The sequence below is a fragment of the Strongylocentrotus purpuratus genome, unplaced genomic scaffold (assembly GCF_000002235.5).
Source record: "Strongylocentrotus purpuratus isolate Spur 01 unplaced genomic scaffold, Spur_5.0 spur5_scaffold_3, whole genome shotgun sequence".
NCBI classification, from domain to species: Eukaryota; Metazoa; Echinodermata; class Echinoidea; order Camarodonta; family Strongylocentrotidae; genus Strongylocentrotus; species Strongylocentrotus purpuratus.
Genome location: NW_022145609.1, coordinates 7,273,803 through 7,285,080, shown reverse-complemented (window position 1 = coordinate 7,285,080; position 11,278 = coordinate 7,273,803). Strand labels below are relative to the sequence as shown.

At 37.3% G+C, this 11,278-nt stretch overlaps 1 protein-coding gene across 1 annotated transcript; it reads right to left on the bottom strand.

Annotated features, from left to right (window-relative positions):
- Positions 1-4,947: 4,947 nt before the first annotated feature.
- LOC105442196 (prostaglandin E2 receptor EP4 subtype-like) lies at positions 4,948-10,635 on the bottom strand. Its single transcript, XM_011674088.2, has 3 exons — positions 8,532-10,635; positions 7,760-8,217; positions 4,948-7,234 (listed from the first exon to the last, which is right to left on the bottom strand). Exons 1-3 carry the CDS (start codon positions 9,465-9,467, stop codon positions 6,694-6,696), a joined length of 1,935 nt encoding a protein of 644 aa, XP_011672390.1. The 5' UTR covers positions 9,468-10,635; the 3' UTR covers positions 4,948-6,693.
- Between the last annotated feature and the right edge of the window lie 643 nt (positions 10,636-11,278).

The following is an 11,278-nucleotide window of genomic DNA, read 5'->3' as shown; positions in this document are numbered from 1 at the left end:
ATCATTGCATCTCGTAGATAGATTGAAGTGAAGGTATTTTTTACATTAAAGATAAACTCCAGTTCTGGTAAAAAAAAGAAAATTAATTCTCACAGAATCAAACGAAACTTACACTGAATGTTCACGATTACAAATAAATGACATGTGCCAAACAATTTTGGAAGAAAATGTATACTGGCTGAGTAATGAGCATAGAAAGACAAGGAAATCAAGGTAGTACTAGCCCGACACCATGTGTTGTCCCATATATAGCTTTCTGTGTACAGTGCTTGTTACTTTACCAAGACTCGGTCAAATTTATTATGATTTTGATGACTCCAGAACCTTGCAGTGGACACCAATACTTACATGCTATATGATCAACTGTTTCTGATCTTTTCCACACCCTTTCTTTCACAATGCAATCGCAGTACCAGTACTAAAGTTTATCTTTAATAAGCTGGAATTTGATGGTTTAAAACTGCACAAAGGGTTGTAAATATTTATCTATTTATATTGTAAATGGCGGTATGACGTGGCTACAAGTAGATTGAGAGTCTATAGATCTTTGTTTAAATGCTGATTGGTTGAAAGTTGGTTGAGGGTTTATAGATCTCCGTTTAAATACTGATTGGTTGAAAGTTGGTTGAGAGTCTATAGATCTCTGTTACCGATTGGTTGAAAGTTGGTTGAGGGTCTATAGATCTCTGTTACTGATTGGTTGAAAGTTGGTTGAGGGTTTATAGATCTCCGTTTAAATACTGATTGGTTGAAAGTTGGTTGAGGGTCTATAGATCTGTTGCTGATTGGTTGAAAGTTGGTTGAGGGTCTATAGATCTGTTGCTGATTGGTTGAAAGTTGGTTCAGGGTCTATAGATCTGTTGCTGATTGGTTGAAAGTTGGTTCAGGGTCTATCTATAGATCTCTGTTACTGATTGATTGACTTTATGATGCTCTTTGTGATACATTTCACCAGAGAGTGGATAAACAGTAGCCATTGATAATATTGTGCATGGATTTTGGATTGCATCGGTTTATACATATTGGTCATTGACTTGATGAAATCCTTGGAGATACAAATGCAACCCAAAGGGAGAGAGAGAGAGAGAGAGAGAGAGAGTATGGTAGTGTTAGGTATTCAGCAATTTCCAGACATCTTAAGATGCATGTAGGATTTTTTTTTTTTTTTTTTTTTTTTTTTGGGGGGGGGGGGGGGGGTCATAATGTGATATGTAGTACACAAGAAAAGAATATTGTTATTTTATTATATTCTGAATGAGTTGTGCATTGCAATGAATTAAGCCTTTGTCTGCATCAACGTTTCAATAGCTGGTGTAGCTCTTTTGTTTCTTACCTACTAGTACCTCCATGCCATAACTGTAAATATGTTTGTACTACAGATAATTATGGATAAGTCGAGTCGGTAATAATAATAATAATACTCAGTTTTTATATAGCGCTTATTACAATCACTAAGCGCTTCCAAATTTGGAGGGACCTCACAGAATTCAAACCAATCTAGTCTGGCTCTAGGCAGATTATTACCTACATTAGGCACGTGGACTGGCTATTCTACCCTCATCTTGAATAGAATAACAATTTGACTTGAATATAATCCCACCATGTTTGTAAAGGGGGTGCTAGCATGGATATGCATGTATATTTTTACAGGTTGATTAACAACATTTCTCTAGAAAAAAATATTATAGAAAAGATTTTACCCATTACACTTCTCTTACTGTTTGTTATATTAATTTAGGATCTTTTATAATTTTCAGTTTCTTCCAGAGTTTCATTTGCTATTTTTACCCCCTAAATTTATTTATTGGCAATATCCTCTACAAACATGATGTCATTTTGTAAATCTCTACACTTTCATGATCATGTTCTTTTACATTTTCTTTTTGATTGATGCAATTATCTTTTCAATTTTATAATTACATGCATGTTTTTAGTGACGTAATGAAAATGATGTAATCTTAAATGGTGTATTTGAATCAAGATTGTGGTTAGATATGTAGAACAAACAGCTGTGATATCAATATGTTTCATCAGCATGTTCAGATCATGAGTGATTTGATTATGATGTTAATTGGTAATTGAATGGACAGGCCTGTGATATGATAGTGAGTTGCAAAGATTGTATGTGGTTCAGTGACTCAAATTATATATTTCTACTCAACTGTCCTCTTAGTAGGTTCAGTGCTTCTCTCGCGAGTACTTCTCAGATATTCAACCATAAGACGGTTTAGGGTGATGAGTAGATTGAAATGCTCTTTACAAAGCTAAGAGCACTTCCCGCTCGTGATGGCCTTGATTAGGATTAGGGGTGTAATATTGTTTAGTTGCACCTAATGTACGCTGATGTCTGCCTTTTGCTATCATTGAGTCCTGTCTGTATGATGTCTTCATGAAATACATTGTCAATAAAATATTGTGCCATTTTGATAGAGATTTATGTAAACATGAGTTCTAATGAAAACTAGGAAATCTATCTATCTCCTGTTTATGAGGAAGGCTTTTTTTCCCCCTCCCAATGCCACACCCATCATATGTAGAAAAAAAGCCTAAAATTCTTGTAACATTCTGAATGGTACCTCTTGATCACTTTCTGGTACATCTACATGCCAACAATAAACCATGCAACTTGGATAACATTTAATAGCCAAGAGTAATGCTTTACTCCAAGTTGTAATGGCATGTTTGGCATTCAGCGTGGTTGTTATTAAATGAATTGAATCGATTGATAAAGAATTAAATGAAGTTTGTGGTAAAGGGTTGTGGTCCTATTATTCGGATCTGAACAATTTTAACCTATTAATATGCAAAGTATTGTAAATACATGTATATGACATGATGATCGTAGAGCTTCACTGGAGTTTATGATTTGAAGTTTAATGATCTCAGATATGATAGTTTTTAATAAAATTAATGTTAAATATTCAACATATGATATATGTGTCATAGTCTTGTGATTATTGTATGTGTGAAGCTAAGTTTAAATGACTAGAACATAATGATTTTTAGTCTGACGCCATGCCATACGGTAGGCCATTCGAGGCATCACAATATGCCATTTTTAAAGCATTAATTAAGCAAGATCTTTGTTAAAGGCAATACAAAGTTTTGGTATGGGGCCATGACTTTGGTTCAAATGAACATATTGGAAGCATATGCGATTTTACAATATTCAATGATCGTTGTCACTAGTGTTTATAATACCTCCACAGGGGCATCCAAATATATCAACATTTTAAAGAATAATTACTATCCAACCAATTTTCAAAATTTCCCAAAACTTTGCATTACCTTTAAAATTAATCTTATACTGTCCAAAGACTCCAAATAATATCGAACACAACAAATTTATTTTCAAAAATTAACCTTAGGCAATCATTTATTTATCAAATCACCAATATCACCAATATATTTCTCTGATCTTTCTGTTATCACCTTATACGGATTGTTGTAAACATTGTGTTGCTCTTTAAATACAAGTAACCCCCTTAATGCATTACCGAAGGGCACTAGCGCATGCAATCATATAGTCCTAATGACCATTTTCTATATCATGAAAAAAGGGTTGAAAGAACGAAAAAAAAGAAGAAGGAAAACGAAAATAGAAAGAAAGATCAACAGAGGTTTCATCTTTTTTTCCAAGAATACTATTTTCAGAATTGTTTACGACCAGCCAAAATGAATTTCTTTGAAATGTAATGAGTGGGCGATAGAATCCACAATATGTCGTGAAGGCTAATTCAGAATTTTTTTTATTGATATTCTCTATTTCATGTATGCAAACAGGAAAAGGGATACACCTCATTTGAATTATTTTTCTCTGTAATGATTTATAGGACGCTAGCTCTGGCTACAAACTTGCTCTAGGGACTTTTCCCTAACACTTCTCGGGCTTAAAACTTTAAAGGTACTATGTCCCATTTGCAGGTCAACAAAATGGAAAGGTTAAATTCCAATGGCATTTGAAAGATAATACTAATTTAAAACTCTCAAAACAAAAGGGCTTGAAAATGTCTTTAAGTGGGAATGTAACTATCGTGATTGTAATTACGAAAGTAATAGTCTGATTTTCAGACCCTTGTACCCAATGGTCGAACGTTTTGTGCTGCGCAAAGATTCAGTTTAATTTTGGCCATTAGAGGAATTGGGTTATTGATGTAGACAAATGCATATGTACTCTTTACAGCTCATTTTATGTATGTTATCACCAAAGGAAACAAAGTCAGTCAGTCCCTCAATAGTGTCTGACAGTGAAGTCTAGCAAGTAAACGGGTTTCCTTGCATAATTTGAATATTAGGACACTGCTAACGTTTAAATTTCACAGATAGGACATACATGACAAATTCATAATTCCTGCAAAGTTCTACAGAATTTGATGTTGGCTGCAAATAGGACATATTACCTTTAACAATAGACCAAAACATTATACCTAACCCTTTATTTGTTGACGACATCAAATCCGGATCAATAGGCCAGTTTCGTAATGTAACCAAATTTAATGCATACGTCTTTGTGAAGTGCCTCAATACAAATTATTTCATTCACCTGATAGGAATAATAGTATTTCAATAGTCAGAATGCAACGGCATATATTAAGTGTTGCTAGGTAGGTCAAGCCATAATATTTGTCCAACCTGGCAACAACTAATGTATGCAGTTCGGATTCTGTCTATTGAAATACTATTATTCTTATCAGGTGAATGAAATAATTTGTATTGAGGCACTTCACAAAGACCTATGCATTAAATTTGGTTACATTACGAAAATGGCCTAATCCCCAAAGCAAATGTTCTTGTTGGTACCCGAAAAATCTACTCTATGTATATGTCATTGTATCTTTTTTTCTTTCTTTCTTGTCATGTCGGAATCCTTGCTATCTTGTTTCATACAACCACTTGGCTATTACCAAATATACGTGTACTGAAATAATCATGCAGTAAAGAAGTCAATTAATGATATGCTGCCTCGCATGTATTATTTTATTGACACTTCAGAATATAAACAAATCAAATATTTACATAATTTATCTAGACAAGCATTGTAAAACGGTTCATGAATACAGTACTTTCAGATATGCATTATCGAGCACATACTTTCCTCGAGAAATACTCGTTGCAGTTGCAAATACTTCCAGAATATGGCATATCGCGCAGATGTGATTGCAAAAAACTTTTATATTTCATAAAATAGAGCGATCATATGTTATAAATACGTGATGTACATTGACATTGATTGATATTGACCTGTACAAATTGGATTTTTGAAAATATTTCCGTTGGGTTATGACCTCGGCCTAAATGTAGCTTTACACATATTGTGATTGCAATTGCTGCCAAAATGTCATTGGTTCTTTAAACTTATGTGAAACAGGTAACCATTTAATGTAATACCTATTTATGGAACTCTAAATTGGGAAACGCGTGACCGTTAGAAATTACACTTTGTCTTATCATAAGAAATTAAATTATATTTACAATGTTATAGAAGGAAAATATTTGAGACCTTTAAAATAAAATGTAACCCCAAAAAGTACAAATGCGATGTAAATTGTGTGTAATTCAGCGATACACAAGTCATGGTATCGAGGGAGAGAGGGGGAGGAAGGAGGGAGATGTAGAAAGAGATTGAACGACTGATGAATGGGTGGATAGATAGATAGGTAGATAGAAAGATAGATGGAGAGAGAGAGAGAGAGAAAACAAAAATAGAGATGGAAGTTTTTGAAACGGGGAGAGACAAAAGAATGAAGGAAAGAGATTCGGGTATGTAGGGATGCAAGTATTATAGTGAACATTATAGCAATACTTGTTCAACAGTCCTGCAACCGCTTCACGGTGTCTTAAAAAATGAGGAAATTATTATGGCATAAAACTCAATCTAGATCATGAAAAACTTCTTGATTCCCTCTTTTCGACTACTAATGCCCCAATATCATCCATCGGATATATCCCATTTTTTCAAAATAATCTTACAGCATCATTTTTATAATGTATATGCCATTATATATCCTTGTTAAAGGAATTTAGATGTTCCAAAAGAAAAACAGAATTGTCTAACTTTCTAATTTTACAAAATGTGTGCTTTTCAAGCACAAGAATAATTCAATCTTTATAAACATATACAGCAACTGGAAGGACAACCTCGTTATAAAAGGCATGTTCATATTATTTGGTTCTTTAATTAAAGCTCGATTTCACACCGCACAAACAAGAAGAATCAAATAAATTAAAGTAAAGATACATCACTCAATGTACGAATATCATAATAAACCATTAAATTACAATGAAATGGATGTTGGCAGGTAATACTTTGGTCTGATTTCGGCTTTCTGTTCAATCTTAGAATTCACTCCGATTGAGGACAAGACGAAAAGCTTTAGAATGTCTGTTTTCGTGCTATTTTCCAATTTTTAATTCTTATGTCACATGCACCAGAAAAGAATTTCTTCAAGTAGGAGGACAGATATCTCAATCCTGTTACAAAATGTGATTCTCTGTAGTAGGCCTTTTACCTAAGACTTTTCTCTAGAAGATCAAGACGAATTGGGTCAGTTGTTTTCTCGTATAATAATAATTTCGTTGGCGCGCTATCAGTATACCCTTAGCATATTTCCTAAGTTGAGTCTAAGGCATGAGAAATTTCAAGAGGTGTCTGAGAGCGTGAGAATCTCTGAAAGAATTAATGTCAACAGTCATTCATATAGATGATTCCTTGCGTCCAGCCTTTGCGAAAGTGCTTCTTCTCGATACGACGTTTGCTGGTGGCACACTGTCAGTTGGTTCTGTCGGTACACGACTGTACTCTCCTTTCTTGTTCCTTCTACTGCCGCCAGTTGTACTAGCAGCGCTGCTTTTGCTTCGGGTGGCATTGACATGGTTCTGTATCATTGGCCCATTTGCGACTGGAAAACTGTTCGTCACTACGAGTTTTGTCTTTGGTGTACTCGATATAAGGGGATCCGTGATGGATGATGGCGGGGATGACACCGCGGTTGGTGATCGTGGCGTGTCGGTCCTCGGCGATTTGGGAAGCGAAGGTTCGGATGATGCCGATGGTGACCGGTGCGAATTCGGTATTGAAGCTGTGGACGACGATGATGGCGATCGTGGAGCAGCTTTTGTAGGTGATCTCGATGATGAAACTGTCGATGATGACGATAAAGATCTAACTTTACCCGGTGGGGATGTTTTTGTCGGTAATGTTGGTAGGCCTACAGGAGAATTCGCCGCTGATGGACTGCAGTTTAAGATAGAAAAAAAAACATGGACATGTTTTATTAGGCGTGGTAAATATATACATTTTACATACATGTACATGCGAAACACAATCGGCTAATGAGATGGACTTAAATGTGTTGTAAGAATATGGCATAAGGATATTGAAAGATTTTCATTGCTTTTTTGTAGGATACGTTTAAACTAGTCTTCTCGGTAATCAAATTTGTAACATTGAAGCTATGAAGGGTAATAGCTTGTTCAAATAAGTGAATCAATATTAACATGATCACTGCAGATTTGTTTCCTTTCCTTATGATTATAAGCATCAGGCAGTTCCAAAATAACCCCTAATACTATCCTCGGGCAACTACCTATGGAAAACTATGACAAGGAAATATACACGGATAACTAGCCCATAAGAAGAACATTCTCTTAAGACATATTCATGAATGAAATTGTGTGGGATCCGTCGGGTTGGTAGTTTGGTCCTAGAAACATCCTCATAGTGGTCATTTAAAGATGAACATGACTACCCTTTACTAACCTCTGTGGGGAGCGGCCATTGGAGGCATCGTCCTCTTTAATGAAATCCAGTTTTTTCCTGGCCGATCGTCCCCTAACTGGTTCTTCTTCTCTACTCGAGCTTTCTTGTCTACTGTCCACCGCGTAACCATCCACGTGATCGTGCATGACCACATTGACGTGGTTGCTGGTCCCCATCGATAACGATTCCCGGGGGCTGCGGACGCTGGCTTCCCGGATGCAGTCGTGACCGCGACTGGATGACCGCCTATTGCGGGTGCTGCGACGGCGTAAGCTTTGTCTGGAGTAGGGGACGTCCCGGTAGGCAGGTTGTCTGCAGGTCAGGCGCATCCAGATTTGCTCGTGACACAGGATGTAGAGCCAGGGACAGAAGGCGGGGTAGAACTCAGCCCAGTGCATCGCAGCCATGTTCTTAAAGTTGTTGAGTGGCTGCCCTGAGACATTGGAGATTATTCTCATCTAGATGATTGAAAAACATAGCAATTAGAAATGGTACGATCAAACAGAAATTATGAAAAACAGTAACCAATCAATATACTTGCATTTCTTTTTGTTATAATAGACTCGCAAATATTGTTTCAGTGTGACCTATCCTCTTTAGTCCATCATCAAATGCTGCTTCCAAACATGGCGTTTCTTGATACTGAATAGAACAGAACAAGGTAGCTGGAGTTTTACACTTAATCACTTAATAATTTTTTCTGTCCGATCTTTTTTCTTTAATTGCTACCATGAGAGTAAGCCAGATCAAATGAGGCAATAAAAGTACTTACCACTATTGGAATGTAACAAACTAAAAATCCACTTGCTTGAAGGATGTATTGGATCGTGGCCCACAGTAGAGCCCTATCAGCTGCAAAAAATCGCCTTGGTATCCTATGTGAATTATCATCGATCGTCAAAGTCAAACTATAGCGTCCTCTCTCATTATCTTTGTCTGCCGTAGTGTCTTTGCACTTCTTGATAGTCCTGTGTAGCGCGCCAATGGCCGCGGCAAAGAGAGACACAATCACGAGTAGGATGACTGCGACGATGATAGTCGCTAGCACGCTACTGAACAGACGACCCACTGTCTCTTCGTCCCTCCAATCAATAAAACACCACGTGGACGGGTATTGCAAAGTGATCCGTCCAAACCCTACAAGAGGTAAGATACCTGTGAAGATGGAGACGACCCATAGCAGTACAAGCACAAAAGGTATCTTTCGAGGTTCTACTTTACGATTGTACGTTACCGGGCGACATGCGGCGAGGAAGCGCTCAAAACCAAGGATCCCTGTCATATAGGCTAGGGACATTCCGAAGGACAGGACACAAAACCCATGAAAGTCACATAGCCTTGATCCCCCGATCCAGTGTAAGCCGTTAATATGGACAGCTATCATAATGGGGTAGACAGACAGATATCCGATAATACTGGTGATGAAGAACCCACGGAGTATTCCATAGAAGGCCGTGGACCGATGCCATGATGATGAGCAATAATATACTCCTAAGGCTATTATATTTCCTATCAATCCTACACTAAACATAATAATTGGTATTAGTATAGTGGTGCTCGGTTGCAGGGCTATTATTGCCGTGAAGTTTAACCCTGGTTGCTCCGGAGCCGCTCGACGGCTCAATTGCAAAATATTGAACTCTTGATGTTGATCAGGTAGAAGCCCGCCCTCTCCTGCCTGCAGGAGTGACGAATTCGAATTCGACATGATGGAATCAATGGTCCGGACTCCTTTAACTATTGAACTGAACTAAAATGATATCGACCAAGGGGTCATGATCTCTTTTATATAGATCGGCTCTATATCTATTTCCAAGACATGCTTGACTTTTGTCCCTTCAGGAGGCAAGAAGATGTAAACCTAGCTCTCCCGTCGTCTCTTTTATCGCGGGGTCAATATCATTGACCCAGAAATACAGCAGATGTCACCCTCAACCGTATGCTAATCTACGCGAAGCGATGATCACTCTTTATATCAGTTTCCTTTGATTAAAGCCCTCTAGTATGGATATGCTCGATTTAGAAAATCTTGTCGCTCCATTCCTTTACCTCCTCTCTAAACTCCGAACCGCCACGTGACGGAGAGAAAGAGAGAGAGTATGCAGAAAAGAAGGTGAAAGCATCACTTGCGAAATCACGGCAGCCTGAACGTCTGGTGTACCGCCATGCATAGTAATTTCCCGAAAGCCGCCACCAGGCTTTACTGACAACTCCCTCGTGGCTCTGCCGCGATATATCCCGGGTCGATCGGCGCGTTGGTAAACGTAGCTCCGCTCAAGACAAATCGCCTTTTCTCGTCAAAGTATGGCTTAAGGGTACTAACCTTAATGAATATCCTTAAAATTCCTGGGTACAAGTGACTAGAGAAAAAATATTGCTTATGCGCGAGATGGGTAGAGTGTTTCTTATCCTCGCGTGGAATCAAAATGTAAAGCAGCTTAGCAAACGCTAATCCAAATTCATAATAACGGAGCCGGGTATCTCATGACTTCATCTCCTCACCGAATTCTGATTTCACATTTTGCAATGAAAGTGCAAAGCTCATGGATATGCAACTGGGAATAGACGATGAGTTCGTGTTCCCCGTCTGGGATGGTAATGATATATGCTGTAGAATTCGTTGCAATGTTCCTTTACATCTCTAGCAGCTAGGCCGTGTTACACAGAGCTGTATGAAATCCACCGTTGTTTTGAAAAGATAATTGGTTTTTATACGAAGATCCTTCCTTTTCTTTAATATGAGGATCCTTCCGTTTACTAGTATTCTGTCACATAATAGTTATGAAGATATATACGACTCTTTCACAACTAAGGCAAGATCAGTCTATTCAGATAACTCCTTTAAATCCCAGGTAACGCGTCATCGTGTCGGAAGTCAGGTATCTGCGAAGGAAAAGGGCGAAAAGAGAGGAAAATATCAGCATTTACATATGAAACAAATTAAAATCATGTTATACCCAGAATTATTATTGCAGACACGAGGGTTTATGTCTACTACCAAAAATAAACACTTTTTATCTGAAATTGTTAACAATTGATGAATAATTGATTTTAGATCTTGGCTGTGACTTGTTCTATTTATATGACATTGATTGTTATCATGTACATTTTCTAGAATATATTTAAGTAAGTGTTGTCTGTTGGGAGCCAAGGGGAGTACAAATAATCAAATAATTCCCCTGGCTCTCAACAGAGAGATTAAATTACATTACACTGTTATGTTATTTATGTTATTCGTCTATGATATGTTAATGTATTGTTACATTTTATACAAATGTGATTCGTAAGACGATTTTTATGCCTCCATTTTATTTTGTGCATGACAATAGAGAAATTCAATTAAATTCAATTATTTCATAGCGCACTAAGTGAACGCCGCCATTGATTTATATCAAAACCTCTTAACCACGAAGCATACTGATTGTTGACTAAATTGCACTCACACAAGAGCGAAAGAAGATCTTATTACAATTCCGCCAAGGATAAATGAAACATGTGGCACTAACACAAAATATAAAG

Excerpts from the sequence above, each read along its gene's own strand:
- LOC105442196 (XM_011674088.2), bottom strand. The coding sequence starts at position 9,467 with ATGTCGAATTCGAATTCGTCACTCCTGCAGGCAGGAGAGGGCGGGCTT. Across the intron at positions 8,218-8,531 it reads TTTGTTACATTCCAATAGTG|ATGAGAATAATCTCCAATGT; the intron begins GTAAGTACTTTT and ends TCAATCATCTAG. Across the intron at positions 7,235-7,759 it reads AATGGCCGCTCCCCACAGAG|TCCATCAGCGGCGAATTCTC; the intron begins GTTAGTAAAGGG and ends CTTAAACTGCAG.